This window comes from Falco cherrug, chromosome 3, assembly GCF_023634085.1.
Source record: "Falco cherrug isolate bFalChe1 chromosome 3, bFalChe1.pri, whole genome shotgun sequence".
NCBI classification, from domain to species: Eukaryota; Metazoa; Chordata; class Aves; order Falconiformes; family Falconidae; genus Falco; species Falco cherrug.
This window is the reverse complement of record NC_073699.1, coordinates 97,388,152-97,404,541: the sequence shown is the minus strand read 5'-3', so window position 1 is coordinate 97,404,541 and position 16,390 is coordinate 97,388,152. Positions and strand designations below refer to the sequence as shown.

The 16,390-nt window shown below is 44.7% G+C and overlaps 1 protein-coding gene across 2 annotated transcripts in view; it reads right to left on the bottom strand.

The window, feature by feature from the left end:
• Positions 1 to 16,390, bottom strand: part of PHACTR1 (phosphatase and actin regulator 1) — a 300,846-nt gene that overhangs the window by 59,819 nt on the left and 224,637 nt on the right. For both annotated transcript variants that reach the window (XM_055703434.1, XM_055703433.1), the window contains exons 4-5: positions 9,159 to 9,344; positions 7,943 to 8,149 (exon numbers count right to left, since the gene is read on the bottom strand). In XM_055703434.1, coding sequence (XP_055559409.1) covers positions 7,943 to 8,149; positions 9,159 to 9,344 — 393 coding nt within the window. The remainder of the gene's footprint in view (positions 1 to 7,942; positions 8,150 to 9,158; positions 9,345 to 16,390) is intronic.

Below are 16,390 nucleotides of genomic sequence, written 5' to 3'. Positions count from 1 at the left end.
TCTGACTGATGGGATTGCCAAAGCAAAGGGCACTGCCCTCTCCTCTAAAGCGGATTGCCTTCTGTACAGTAGAAAAAAAAGACTTTCAGGATTTTCTATTCAAGCACAGGAAGGTCTCCAAGTTACCGTGTTTTTCTTACGTCCGCATTATCTGTGTACATTTCCTCTTTGTATCCTGCATAAAAGAACACACCTCTTCAAGAAAAGGTAAATAACAGAGAGAGTAAATTGTATAGAGCCCTGAGAATAAGGCTCCTATGGGATTTATAGTAACAAAGTGTTTTCATATATTTGTTCTGCAGGCACTTTCACTTCTAGAGCTGGTCCTGAATTACAAAGCCTCCATTGAGATCTGCAATTCCATTTTGTAAAGCGCAAGTCTGACTGCTGGTTTTAGATCCTTTTCTGCTGTATCTCAATTAAAGTCCTCGTTTGACAGTGCCTGTGCCTGGACGTCCCACCACTCTGTGTATGATGCCTGGGAGCCATCCTTAATGGTGAATTCAAAGAGATCCCAATGGCAGGCATCTCTTGCTTGTGACAAAAGAATAACTGCGAGTATCAGCTGGGCTCTCTGCCTTCTGTGATCCTGAAGATTAGAGGAACATTAGATGTTGGGAGCGAGTATCATGTGCCAAATGGTTCCAGTATAAAGCAAACAGGAATACTTCCATCTTTCTTCTAAAATATAGTGAAAATTTATTTCTTTTCTTCAAGCGTTCATCTAGCAGAGTTGTGACACGGGCACTGCAGCATTGGAGTTGTACAGGAGAACAAGTCTGGCTTAATTATCTTGAGTAACCACATACTCCATCATGAATTAGATGTGCATACTCTGGTTCCCACTCTTCACAACAGAGGTATGGACCTTTAGTTTCCTCTTAAATTTAAAGAAATCCTTCACATCAAGGTGTTTTCAGTGGTATCACAGCTAGGTGACTCTACTTCCACCGGAAACCTGCCAAAAATCTTGTCCATTATTTTTAACATAAGGCTTTATTCAGACCAACTGTGTGTCACACCCAGGTTCTTGAATCTGTCTGAATATGGTCCTAATACCTAAATAGAGCCTTGGGAATGAACCAGAGGCATTAAATCTACTTGTCTGCCCTTCCTTTTCTACTTGGGTGTTAAAAAACGATGGCTAAAAGGAGAACGACTGCAATGGGAGGACAGTTCGATCCATTTGCTCAGAAACATAACAGTATATCCACACCGACATCAGTAACGGAGACCTTGTACTGCGAGTTTTGGTGCATGGTCAGATCAGTGAGTGTGCTGAGCAGCTAGGGCCTTGCTCAAATCCATGGGCTCCAGGCATGCACTTGGAAACCGTGCTACATCATCTGGAGTAAAGGAGGGAACAACTTCTCCCTGCGTGTAAAAGTGAGATGACTACATCTTACAACTTGTTTCTCTGTTTGTTTTAATTTTACAATATATGTGATACATGAATCAGGGATGGAAACAGTTATTGCCTCCAGCATGGAATATCCATCAGACATGGACGTCTGTAGATGAGTAAGAAGCTGGACAGCAGAAATATAAACAAGGAATCTATGATAAGTGTCTTCTCAATGGAACATTACCGGAGTCTTAAATCACTGCACAAAGCACTCGTGACAGAAAAGAAGCAAACTGTGTGAAGCCAGGTGTGCAAGTCTGATTAATCTCTTTTGGCTGAGGTTCTTCATGCTCAAGGGAATAATGAGCAATTTTGCAAGACGTTGGCTCTCAGCGGGGTTGTGACCACTCAGCACTGTGCATGGTTAAGTAATAACTGTGCCAGAACTGATGAAAGCAATGTTAGGCATCAACCTTCCCACTGCTGATGACAATAAATTACTTAAAAGATAGTTGTGGTTGCCACAATATTTGCCGCACATTACACCTTTGACAAGCAGGTCAGCCCTTACCCCTTCCACATCGATCATTTTGCTAATACCTACAGTTGGTAGCGTTTCCTTTTGGGTTTTTAGGAGATAGCTAAATGGACTTCTATTTGCTGCATGGAAGGTTTGTTCATGCATGGCTCTTCTGACGTGCTTGTGGTACACCGGGGCTGCACACAGCGCACCTCGTCCGATGCTTCCTAGACACTGAACGTGGCTGGAGAGTTGGTCGGCCCACGTTGCAGATACAGCTGTTGCAGATAGGGTGCTGGGAAGGTCTAGAAGGATGGCAGCACATGTTGCTGCAGTAGGGCTGGTAGAAAAGCTCATTTAAATCCCCAGATTCTGCCCTGGCACAACTGCTGCATGAAGACACCGGGTGTGCTTGGGAATCCTGGGCTTGTGGCAGAGCTGGCTGTGTTTGTCATCCTGCCAGTGGCAGAAATGCTCTTTCTGGACTTCATGTGACACCAAACAGGAGCCAGCATCATACCCTGACAGCAAGGAAGGCCAACAACCTCCTGAGTTGTATGGATAGAAGCACAGCCAGGAGTTCAAAGGATTATTCACCTTCTATTCAGCACTCAGACTGCGTCTAGATCGCTGTGCCAAGCTAACTTACCAGGAAAGTAACTTTCCAACTCCCAGGAAAGACATCAAAACCCCAGAACGAGCTGAGCAGAGGGCCACCGCAATGGCTGAGGGCACCTGGCCTGTAAGCAGAAGCTGAGAGACTGGGGCTCGTTCAGCTTAGAGAAAAGAGAGCTGCAAGGGGAACAGCTAACAGCAGCCTCCAGTACCTGTGAAGAGGTTCTGAGTAAGGTGAGGCCAGGCTCTTCACAGCGGTCCATGGTGGGAGGAGGAGAGACAGTGGGCAAAGACCGAGACAAAAGAGGTTCAAGACTGGGTTATAAAGAAAATGTTTTCTCCCATGAGAAGAGCCAAACAGTGGAGCAGGTTTTCCCAGGCAGGTTGTGCAGCTGGCATCCTTTGAAGGTTTTCAGGACCCAGCTGGACAAAACCCTGAGTAACCTGGTCTGATCCTGCTTTGAGCAGAGGTTGGACTAGAGACTTGCTGGCGTTCCTTCCCTCCTGAATGACCTTATAGGGTGACCTTTGCTGTACTATCTACAACAAGTAATACAACTCGTCATAGAGTTAACCAGTTACTCTTCAAATTCCATCCTAGTAATTAATTTTGTACATTAATGGGCTTAAAAAAAAAAAAGGGCAGATCCCAGTGTGGCCTGCTGAGGGAGCTCCATGGTGGAAATGAGGTGATGTGCCTGATATTTGCTGGTAGCGTTTGGACAAGTAACTTTCACTTTTTCAGGTCTTCTCTCCGGGAATCACTTGTGCCTGAACAGCGAGAGTCTCTTTTCTTATTTCAACGAGTTTCTGAACTTGTCTTCATAAAGACAAGTTAAAAACTGTTCTCAAAGATTTGCCATGCATCTCCAGGGAAGATTTGAGACAGAAATTCTTTGCTGTTCTTCTGCACCACGTATGCATCCAAGGTTCAAGTTGAATTTGCAGCACACAAGCAAAGCATGCTTAGCCTAAAGGTTGAAATGTACAGCCCTGCATAAATTCACATGCAGAGCCTTGAAGAGGGTTTCAAAGATGAGAAGATGTCCTGATGCCTATACGTGCTAGGCACTCCCCCCTCCAGGTAGCAGCATGCAGAGGAAGGATGGAAAGAGCAACCTGGGGTGCTGCCCCTGGGGGTGCCGGTGAAGAAGAGCTGCTTTTGCTCTGCTGCTTCTCTTTCAAGCACCACAGTGAAAAGAGAATTGTCCATTGCCCCCCGCCCCCCCCCCAGGAATGCAACCTATCTTCACGAACACAGCCTGCCAGAGGTACCATCACAGAGGAGGAAGGTTGTGGATAATGTCTTGGGCTCACCTACAGAGAAGCCTTCTGAGACACACGTGACTTGCATCACAAAATACTGCAGAGAGTATTTACTGGATAAATTGTAGTTGTAAATACTTTTATAATGCTGTAACTAATGACCAGCTGTGTTGTGGCAATGCAGCAGGACACCAGGCATGCATGTTCTCAAACTTCATCCTTGGCTTGTCTGCATTACCAGAAGTAAATTTTGGGGACTTGTTAGATTTCCACTCTGTTAAATGTTTGCCTCTAATCATGAATAGCTCTTACTTTACAGAGACATAACTAGAAAGCACAATCTCAGAACAAAAAATGTGCTATGCCTGTCCTCAAAATCTTGAATGAAGCAAGCGAGAAAATGCAAAAGTGTCTTCAAAGCTTAAATACAATAGCTGAGTGGCCAGGTATGACCAAGGCTATGCCTTACTATAGTATTAGGCTAAATCTGGGCTCAAATACACCCAGGTGTTGCTGAGATCCCAGCTTAGCAGCATATATTTTGCTCTCTGATGTTTCAGCAGACTTCATGGGTTACTGGCAATTCAGTTGTTTGAATGCAGAATATCTGAATAATTTCAGAAAACATCTGTGCTGGTGAGAAGTAACAGCTTAATGAATCAAGATCAAAAGGAGCTTTACACCACTGGGGTATGTTGTCTATCAAATCAGATATGACCAGTCTTCTTGTCACTTTTGGCCATTAAAGATTTTATGATAATCTGGGGACTTTACCCCAGTAGTCCAATTAAATTTGGTCCCAGTTGGTTATTTCAGCTTCTCCTACATTTTCAATGGAGTGGGCTGCGAGTGTTGTCCTAAATGCCTGGGTTCTGTAGGTGGATACTTGAGAATTAAAATGATGAAAGAAATGCTGTGCATGAATGTTGTCTAATAATAATCATATCTGAAATCCAGTAGAAGGCTCACCAGGAGGTGACTGGCCAACAGAAAACGCAGAGCAGTGACACAACGGTATCAAAATAGTTAAGGATCCTGTTTTTCTCCCAGGGTTGCCTGTCTTCTAGGGCTGTGTGGGTGCTTCCACACCCAGTGCTGTGATGGGGGTGTTCCCTGAGGAGGCAGCATCATCAAGAGCATGGGCGGTGGCGTGAGGCAAAGCACACAGCATCTTCCGCAGCAACGGTGGCACCATTCCCAGTGGCTGTTCTGCAGTCTGCTCTTGGCTCTGTCCCTGTTTCTGCACTGTCCCGTCCCCCCAGTACCTCAGCCTTGGGAAGAAGCATGCCAAGGCTGTGTGATTTGTATTTGCTAGAGGCAATTCTCTCTTCCTTTCACCTTTAAAATGGATTTTTTCTTTTCATTCTCCCCAAAATTAAATGTGCTCTTACATGTTTATTTTATGCCTGCTCTTTTATGTGCATTTCTTATCAAGGGAAAGGCCAATCTTTGTCTTGGCAAAGGCAGATAGATATTTGAGATGGTTCATAAATGCTTTCAGAGGTGAGGAATGTTTCTTTTTCCATATCTAAAACCTGTTTTATGTCCTTTGCCAAACCCTGAAAGTCAGTGTTTGTGCCTTTATTGAAGAACTTTGGGATAAGTTCAGAGCAAGACAGTGGTCAGACTCAAAGGAAGCTTTTCTTTCCTCAAGTTTTGCATTTAAAATAATTATTTTTTTTCCTTTTTGCTGCTGACCATGCCTGTAGTAATTTTATAATATATGTTTGTATAAAACATATTTCTATTAAGTAAATGTACATAATTACACATACGCATGCATATATATGTATCTGAAGACAGAAGAGGTGCTTCTGCATTTTCAGATGTGTACCTGAACCCTTCACAAGATCACATCTCCCCTCGCAGTCTTCTGAAACAGAGCTACCAGACCATTTAATGACCATCACTCCCCACCAGCCATGCCCAGTCTGTCTTAGTTTGTCCTTCAACCTTCTCACAAAATCTTCACAGAAAAATGTGTATGCAACAAGAATGGGAAAATCTTCACCTCAAATGCCAGAATTCAGATTTTACTTGTTTTCTCACACACAACCTGAGGATGTCTCTGGAGTAATTAGTAAAACAATAGCATTAATTCTGCTTCTCACTGATGAGGGTGCTTCACTAGGATTGATTGCTCATTTCCAAAGATTATACACAGCTAAAATAATTACCAGTGGAGAACACAAGGCACTGACTAATATGTATATCTTTTAGACCACCAAAGTAAATGGACCCTTAAGACTAAGTTTAATACTTTTACTTACAAGGTATGTATAAATGAGGCTTTCAGTTCCACCAGGATTAACTGTCAATTAAACTAGAGCCCTATGACTAGATCTGAATCTCTGCTCCTTTCCCCTCAGGGTTCTGTATATGTGCGTACAAGAGTCTGTCTATATGCACATACAAGAGATTATTTAGGAACTGGATGACAGACCACTAAAGGCCACCACGAAGTCTGAGAAGCCACAGTTCTGCTTCACTTTCATTGGAAAGCTGTTACCATCAAGCAATTGACTGACAGCTTGAGCCTGATTCTACTTCACAGAAAATTTCCAGTTGCAATAAAACCCCACACCAGAAGCCCTGATCCTTTGATCCTCCTGCTATCTCTCACAGAAGAAAGGCTTATGAATGAGGACATTTAGTACCTGAGTTTTTTCCTATGCTATTCTTATTTTTTTATTTCTTCCATGTTGGCCTAATTTCTGAGCAGCTTCTTTTAATTGGGACGAAGTGTTAGGGGAGATCATAGGAAGCTGGTTTTGTCCTCACCTGAAGCCATTAGCACCGCTGCCTGGCTTTGCAGGCTGAAGAACTGCCCATTCAGTTTGTAGGATAAGGCAAAACGTTAACTATTATGTGTAGATTTTGGCAGGCAAGAAAGTAAAGAGGTTTCACATAAAATGAACGAAACTATACAGAACAAAACTGTGTGGTCATCCAAACAGAAACATGAAGACACTACGTAGAGATATGAGAGAAAACCAGAACATGCTCTTTCCTAATAAGCTCTTTCCTGATACATATCTTAACCTGAATAAAATGGGTATTACATGTCAGGGAAAAAAAAAACCCCAAAACAAACTAGAATGTAGTAATGTGGGCTGAGCATCTCTCACATCAGCTTTGAAAATACCAGAGCAGCATTAACACAAAAAAACTGACCCAGTGAGGAGAGCGGTAGCTGCCCCAGTACAGAGATGCGCCTCACCTCGTCTTGAACTCAGGATTTTGAGGTGCTGCCTCCTGGGCAGCAGCTGCAATTACCAGCAGACTGTTCAAAAGGTGCAGCCAAGCATTTAGGAAACCGTTTTTGGTCTGTGTAAACATAGCCATCCTTTGCTGCAGTGTTCTAAATGACAGACTTGAGAGAGGAGAGCCACCAGTCCTCCTTCCACATGTACCTAGAGCTCTGAATCCCAAAGAACCTTGTGGAAACATCTGGAATGCAAAAAAGGAGCCTGTATTGTCTACTGTTGCTAGCTGCTGTGCAGTGAGAGGTGAACTGCAGCATAAACTGCAGCACACCAAACCCCTGGGCACTGGGCCCTGGTGCTGCCCATCATCACCAGGACTCACCAGTGGGAGGGGAGCAGTCAGAGCAGGGGTGGGAAAGGGGAGCAGCTGGGCAGGCAGTGTGAGCAGGGAAGCAAAATGGCAAGAAGCCATGGGACAGAATGGCCTGTGTGAGGATCAAGGGGGCAAGTAAAAGACAAACACATGGGAAGATACAGGGTGTGCGCAGGGAGTGGAGAAGCAACAAAGGGCGAAAGGAGAAAGCAAAACTCTTCCTTTGCCCTCAGCTCCCACCTCTTTTCTCATTAAAGGCATTTAAAGACATCCTAGTATTTTTCTGACACTTCCTTTCCCATCAAAGCACATCCTGCAATTTTGGCGGTGATGGTAGGTCTTGATGAGTAGGAGTGAGGAGGGTTAGGAAACACAGCGGCAGTCTTAGGTGATTACAGCTGAGAGGGGAAGTGCCCTGAAGTAACCTTGATGAAGGTATAGCCTGAAGATGCTTCGTGATCCCTGCCCTCGGTACCAGACAGATACATCACCAGTACACACCACAACTCGTGCAAACAGGGTTACAGAAGGAGGAAGGATGGGAGAACCTTGCTGGAAGGGCATGTCTTTCCTAGAAGGGAAATGGTGGTGCTGAGGGTCCAGGAACACCTACTTACCAGTTAAGTGGCTGGCAATCCTGGCAATAGGTTTAGGAGGCAGGGCAGGGGGCTGTTTGAGGAGGGACAACTGTTTCACTGGGGTGTCCTCATGGTCTCCAGGGAAAGCGGCAGATTTTTTGGGGGGAAGTAGCAGGACTGGCTTAGCTGTAGGATCTTGGGACAGGAGGACGCCGGATTCATTGGATGTGGGGCTCTCTTCAGACACTGGAGGACACAACCACATCATAGACGCAACAACGTTACGAGCAAAGCAGCGGCGGATACAGCCGTAGTAAGACGAGAAAAGCAAAGCAACAATGCAGATTAAGAACGACTAATAGATTTCACTCAAACATCGTATAACATAGAAAGTAGAGGAGGAAGAAAGAGAGAAAAAGAGAAAGAGTAACACACATCTACACAACAGCCAAATTTCCCCTTACCTCTGACAGAAGCCAGCTCCCTTCTGCCAGGCTGGGACAAATTCCCACATCTTGAACACAAGTCAAGAGCCTTAAAATGTCACATCTCAGATGGTCTGTCACCACAGCTTGCCCAGGACCAGATATGTTAGCAGGTGGTATCTAAACTTATCCTACACATGTAAAAGCACCTCACGGGGCTTACTCCATTTCAGAGAGGCCGCACAGCTGTGTGAGATCATGGATGAACACTTCCACAAGTCGCTTCAGTTGAGTTTACTTCACTCGACCTTTGGCCACAGCTCTCAGCATGTGCTGCAGGAAGAGGAGCTAACCTAGATGTACAGCATTGCTGTGCTTCTGCATGGGCTGGGGAAGAAGCGCAGACAGCCTCACCTAGGGCAGGGCAGGGCAGCTGGCTGTGTTAGCTACTGAAAGATGCATGGTGCAAATGCCACCCAACACCACGCGGCAGCTGAAGGGCGTGATGTTGTACCCTAGGGTTTAAAAACGTTGTCAGCTCTCTGTCCTAGAGCTCGTTGGCACAGCTGAGACATAGCTGGAGAGTTAGGAATCTGCTCTAAAATGCTCACAAAGAGGTTACTTGTGTAGAAGTCGAGTTTACTTCTACGCCGAGTCAGTCAAAATTTCTCATGGAGCATCCCGTAACAATCTGTATGCTGTCACCTTCTCCACCAGAAAACTTTCATCTTCGACAAGGATATTTCAGGGCTAGACACCATGTGTTAGAAGTCAAAAACTTGTTTCAAACAGCTTAGAGTACCTACATCATAATGTAAATGAGACGTTACCTGTCCCGTCCATGATCTCTGTGGTTGGGAGCACCTCGTATGAGCAAGGTTCCCCAGGTGCTGGAACAGACTCCAGTTCTGCTAGGGCTGGCAGGGATACCTGGCTGGAGCTCAGCACTTGCCCAGAGCCCAGAGGCTGCCCATTCTCCAAAGCTCCTTCTTCATTTGGTATGGAAAGTTCCCCATCTGTTTATAGTTGGAGGAAAGCAGAATGACAACAGAAGACACATAAATAAGATGCAGAAAGAATTCAAAATGAAATCTGCTATATCCATTGCTTGCAAATGAGGAACTTGAACTGAGATCCTGTATGTATACATGTATTGGGTTTGCGTGGCAAGGTTTTGGTGGCAAGGTGACTACAGGGGTGGCTTCTGTGAGGAGCTGCCAGAAGCTTCCCCTGTGTGCAATGGAGCCAGTGCCAGCCGGCTCCCAGATGGACCCACCGCTGGCCAAGGCTGAGCCCATCAGTGATGGTGGTAGCGCCTCTGGGACAGCATGTTAAGAAGAGAAGAAAAAAAAAATCTGCACCAGTGGGAGAGCGACAGCCCTGCAGCCCCCTGGGCCAGGGCAGGAGGAGGCAGGGGGGCTCCAGGCGCTGGAGCAGAGGTTCCCCGGCAGCCCGCGGTGAAGCCCCCGGCCGGGCAGGCTGTGCCCCCAGCCCGGGGAGCCCCCGGGGGAGCAGATCCCCCCCCGCAGCCCGTGGGGACCCCACGCCGGGGCAGGGGCAGGGGGTGAGGAGCCCCCCGAGGGGCAGGAGCAGCAGGGACAGCTGTGATGGACTGACCGCAGCCCCCATGCCCCGTCCCCTGCGCCGCTGGCGGGGAGGGGGGACAGAAATCGGGGGTAAAGTTAAGCCCGGGGAGAAGGGAGCGGTGGGGGAAGGTGTTTTAAGGTTTGATTTTATTTCTCGTTATCCTACTCTGATTTGATTGACAATAAATTTAATTAATTTTCCCCAAGTCGAGCCTGTTCTGCCCATGACGCTAATGGCTGAGCGATCTCCCTGTCCTTATCTCAACCCACAAACCTTTCGTTATATTTTCTCTTCCCTGCCCAGCTGAGGAGGGGAGCGATAAAGTGGCTTTTCTGAGCACCCGGCCTCCAGCCAGGGTCAACCCACCACAATGCAGAAGACACAGGGATAAGGATCAAACCAATATGGTTTGTATCTCAAAAACACAACTTGTGCAGAGCAATTATTGGAGATGTCCAACTGTGATGCTTTGTCCACAACAGTTTCAGGGAAGTCTGTTGGCATTCCACTTGCCTTCAGGGGTTATTAAGATGTGGGAAAGGTCTGCCACATATCTGTGTTGACCCTTTGCTTACCCTAGGACTGTCATTATGATCCATGGTCTAAGCTGGATGGTTCCTGGCCATCCTCCACCCATGGGGCCAGGTGGCCCCATCCAGGGCCGCAAAATGTCTTTTCCCTCTGTCTCTGTTAAAGCTGGGAAGTCAGGAATGAGAAAGGGCTGGAACTGAAGCTACAGAGCTTTCTTAAGGAATTCTAATACATACAGTACATAATTTATAATATTTTAATAATAATAACAAGAATTACTCTCTTCCCTTACACCAATTTTTATGCAGTAAGGGACACAAACAAAATCACAGAAGTATGTCCCTATTTTACACACAAATAAAAACATTACAGCTCCCAGCATCAAGATTTTAAGTAAGGCACAGAATAATTTTTGTAGTTGCCTGGTATAAGATCTTGACACTGGGATATAGCAGATTCCATTTAGAAAGTCTGTTTTTAAAGTTATTAATATCTCCTCTATCTGAGCAAAATTTCTGTAACAGCAGCTGGTAGGTTCTTTCCTATTAAACGCCACTTCACGTTAGAAATAATAAAGAACAGAAGCAAGGGATCAGATCATTCTCTGTGGTGTCAACCTGCATGATTTTTATCTCAGAACTTGTTACGCACAGCACTCTGGTACCTGGAGGCAATGACTACACGGATATCTCAATTACATTTTTATAAAGCAAAGTGTTCAGCCCCTATGGTTATGAGTGGAAGCCTGAAAATATAACCGGAATGTGACCTGTAAGGCTAAGAACCAACAGGCAAATAATCGGAGCCTAATTTTAGCATGCATTTAAATTATTTTTTAAGTCTAATTCAGGATTTCAGGATCTGGTTCTTGATTTTTGGGCACCTCTGATTAGCCCTATTACTGCTCAATGTACTGAGCAGAGATGTCCATCGTTCAGGTGAGTGCACATTTTCCCCTCACAGGGCTAAGAACTGCAAAACGCTTTGGCAAACAATACTGAAAAAAGAAAAAGTCTCATTTAGGTGTTAGGACACAGCAATTAAAAGTCTGAAAGCATGCCAGCTGATACGTATTCTATGTTGCTGCCTTTTAAAGTTTCTGCACGGTGAGTGAAGATGGTCTCCTACTTATTTTGGAATTATTAGAAGTACCAAGGTCTTGACTTCCTTGTTTTTGTTGGAGATTTTTGAAGACCTAGAGCGCTCTTAAGGTACACGGTCACATCGTACTAAAGTGAAACTCAACTCACGGCTTTCACAGCAATCACCTGAGCTGGCTAAAAGGTGGCAACATTAATCACCACTGAAGGTTTTGGCCATTCGTTCGCAGCACAGCCTCCTTCTGACTGCTGTGGTCATTCAATACAAACCCATTTATTTCCCTAGGCAGCAAAAAATCCAACAACAGTTCAGCCAGTATTTAAACTGAATGTTTTTTGACTTAGCTGTTTCAATGGAAATGCTATGTATTCTGTGCTTGCTCTGTCTCCCTTTTATAAACACACACCTTCACACGTGTTTGGGACAGGGGCTGCTGTTGTCTCAGCTACCTGGATTCATGAAAGAGCCTAATTGTTTCTTATGCAGAGCAACTGTTTATTGAATGAAAGGCAGCTATTGTGTCCAGCAATATTCATTAATTCAGTGCAGGACTAAATTTGCCTGTCATTGTGAGCAGACAAAAAGTACGCATGATAAACCCAGTAACATTTATTTTTTGGAGGGATGCCTACACATTTTTTAATGAAGTGGGATGTCCACCATAACATGCTGAACATCTTGTAATCTTACTGTCTTAAATGCACCTCGTGCTTCCCAGGTTATATTCAGCATGACTGAAGAAGACAGCATTCAAACGACCCATTGAAGATTTACAATTGCAAAAAAGTAACACGTGAGATAAAAGTCCAGCTTTTACTTTTTGTTGTAATAACAAGCAGGCCAGCTCTCTGTACTGCCAGCGTAACCTCTTCTAATCTTACCTCTGAATGTCTCCAGTCTTCGTTTAGACTCTAAAACTTGTCCTTGGATTTGAATGCAATCATCAGACATGACACAGAATGACTGACACATACACCCTAAATCAGAGCTTGCTTAAAGAAAAGCTACATGGGGAGCTGCTCAAGTACAGTGAACAGATTAAAGATGTGGATAAAATAGTTTGGAGAATAAAGAATATCTTAGTGTGAATTAATCCTGGATCAGAGACATGCTTGACAACCAGATATAAAAGGCAAATTACTTAATATTTTCCAAGTACTAAAAGCTATTCTGGTTAGCTGACATACAAATGAAAGGAATCCTGGTAATGCAATTATTACACTTACAGGAACCGGTTATAAATTTAAAGTTAATTTTGCACAGTGATAACATATGTAATCTTTTGCTCTCACATTTGCTAAATCCTTTGCTGTGTTTTCACAGAGCCTGCTGCTACTTAGCGGAGAATGACTTCTCCTGAACGCAGGAGCTTTGGTAGTGTGAGTCTGGAGGGGACCAGGGAGGGTAGCCTGACCCCTGCAGCGATGGGAGCACGCGAAGGCTGCTCTTCTGGTACTCAGGAGGTTTTGCACACCTGAAGTCACTGAAAAAAACGGACCTCAGAGGAAACCCTCTGATGCAGTGGACTCTACCCAGACACTTTGATTCACCTTAGCATGTGAAAATAACAGCACGGGGCAAAGGCCCAGAAATACATAGCTATAAGCTCAAAACATGTGGCCCCTAAGCATGGTGTGTATTCCTGAACTCACCTGCCATTTCCACTTTCAGGTACGTCTTAAAACATCACCTGTCGTGGAGCAGCCTGCAGTGCACCACACCGACCATTCCCTTTGTTGCTCTTTATGGGAGTTCTGCCTACTCTCCCTGTGGCTTTTCACTCCAAATACTTTGGACAGGGAACTCGCGTATCTGCAGAGTGCCATGCTCACGCACTCCTCCCACAGACAACTGGCTACAGAAGTCAAAATGACAAGGAGAGTTCAAAATCCTGGGTCATGTTCCACTTCCGCTCAAGTCTCCTTGAGTACTTGCCTACTCTCAAGTAAGACTGTCCAGGCAAAGCATCCTTGATGGCAAAGGCCAGGAAGGGCAGAGAAAAAATCATGTCCTTCTCTGCTGTGGCCCCTATGGGCTAGGGGACAGAAACCTGGCATGTGGCCAAGGCCTGTCCCTGGGGCTGTTTCCCAGCCTCGGTGGCTACCTTAGCACAGTGGCTGGGATCCTCCTTGCCTTCAGTCTCTAAGCAGACCCCCAGTTTTGTGGGATCCCATGGAGCTGGAGACAGGCTGACGTATGGATGTCCTCCCTGCTTCTGGAGGAGGTCAAAACTTTTCAACATCTGATTTCACAGAAGCACAGCTGGCTCTCTGGTGGCTGCCATGCCTTTCTCCTTGCTGCATTCCCAAAGCAACTTCTTCAAACTTACGCACACATACTGCCACAAAACCTGCTGTAGCACCTAAGTGCAACACGTCCAAATTGTGTCAGCATTTAAGTAACCTGAAATTTAGGCGTAAAACCATCATTTTGATTAGGTAGAGTAGAAAAATACAGAAATCTAAAAGATGAATACTGCCCATGCTTCCTTGAAGAACCATTTTACCACTGCCTCGGGAGCAAGCGATCAGTACACATTCAGAAATTTCTCACTACAGGCAATCTCATCTACGTTCAGATAAAAGAAGAGCTATCAAAAGACTAAAAGTAGATTTAATTCTTTGACCGACACCATGGAATAGTGGGCAATTCTAAAGGCAGATGTTTTTGGGAAGGTTCCAGCTCCATGAGAAAATCAAACCTGTTTATCTACGCATAGGAGCAACGGTATAGCAAAAAGGTGAGTTCATCTAAATGCTGTGGTATCTTCTGTGTTGCAGGTGGAAGCCTTGTTTTTAACTGCTCAGCACCGCCTGCCCACAAACTATTAGAACAACAGATGCCTTATTAGATACTTCAACTTAAGATTTTTCTGAAAGTACACAATATTTGGAAAAATTATCACCTTTGCCTCCATTTTCAGAAGACTCAAGTCACAGAACCTTGGAAATGGAAGATGACAGAAACTGATTTGGTCGTAAGTGGGGCCTTTGCCAAGGAAAGAGCTCCCTGCAGTTCAGTCTGGAGTGGTTTCACTTGACCAGCTGAAGCGTGGCAGTCACTGGAGTGATAAAAGCATGTCTTGTTTCCCAAATATAGCAGCTGGGCTGCAGTGACTCTCCCATGTGTGAACACTGTGACTTACTGCACTTGGCTAACTTTAACCTGCTGGATGACACAAAGTCCTCTGAAAGCCAGCAAATCCTGAAGGAAACAGGTCTGTGTCTCATTTTAAACAGCAGGCAAACCAACCAGCTAATTCTGGTTTTCTTCAACATAGAAGATACGACAAAATCAATACTAAGCACACTGCTTAGAATGCACACGCTCCAGAATTTTTGTGCTTGGGTCAGTCTGTCCATACTAAGTTTCCTTTGATCTGTATGGACTTTTTTAAAGAAAAGGGCAAAATTACTACAGGCTAATTCTGCCTGCTTTGCCCACCTCTTAGGAAAGGGTGACAAAGAGATTTAATGTTATGGCTTCACCTATTGCCTGTGCAAGATGCCTCTGGCATGGAAGGTGAGACCATCATCAAATAAAACCTTCTGCTATGAAGTGCTAAAGTCTGCTGTGTTTTCTTGAAGGATTTAGAGATTACCTAACAGGAATTACAAGAAAAACGTTACTTCCACTTAAGGTTCTTAGTGGGATATAATATCCTTTATTAGAATTACTCTCAGATTATTAGACCACTGAAGGAAATACTGCTTTTGCTGTACACATCTTGCCTTACTCATATCCTTGTATCATCAAAGTTACTCGATTGCTGCTACTTTTCTTGTGTATTACTATTTTCTTCTCTGCCCTACCTCTTTCTTTCAAGGAGGGCTACCAAGTCTTAGCTTCCTGGTTGGCAGCCAGCTGGATATGTAGGATACTGAATAAGGAGTCCAGCTGTTTTGCACTGTAGTTTCCCTTTTAGTGGCACCTGACAGTGAAAAAGTCCAATGTCTGTATTTTGCACTGGAAATAGGAAGATGCAGCATATGTTTTATACCAGCTTTTTCTGATACATAAAAGTGAAAAATGACTATGTAGAGGAATTAATTTCTTTTTTTCAGACAAGGACCTCCAGACAGCTTAGCACGTGCTTCTGAAGATGACATAGAAGATTACAAACTACAGCATTATTTGATGAACGAAGAAAGCTGTAGTGCTTGGGTAGCGAAGCAGGGGGGATTCTCTCTGAGTTTCCATATGGAAGGCAGGGTCAGGCTGCACAGAAAATGAGGATGCCTTTAGGTGTATGTAGGGGTGGGTCAGGAAGCAGCTATGTGTGGGATGCCAGGCAGGGATGAAGGAGGTCGCAGCCCCAACAGAGGTGTGACTGAAGGCTGACTTCTGAGCTGGCCAGGGCACAGAACAGGGACCTATGCCCTGGCCTCTTCCAGGCTGTCACACAAGTGGTGTGACAGCCTGGACCATGCCCCGCTGGCTGCAGGGATGCCTGCTTCGTGGCGGCACATCTCCTCTCAGTCACACTCCAACACGTGGACAACCCAAAGCAGTGAGAAGGACAAACCTTTTGCCAGGAGCTGTTTCTACCCTGAAGCTGCATCTAAGATGACTTTCAAGCCAGCAGGTCATAGTGAGAGCACAGGTGTTAGATCTAAAGAATTAGAAGCTTCTAAAATACATAACAGGTAAAACTTGTAACATTTAATGACAAGCAGCATAATTCTTCGATTTTGCAATGTTTTGGTTTGTTTTGGTTTTATTTTTTATTTTTCATTTAAAGAAACAAACAGTTTGGGTTAGCAAATTTTTAAATTCCCAATAAGCTAAAGAAGTAGGTAGTAAATTTAAATGGTCCATCCTTTATGAAGTACTTCTAATACCT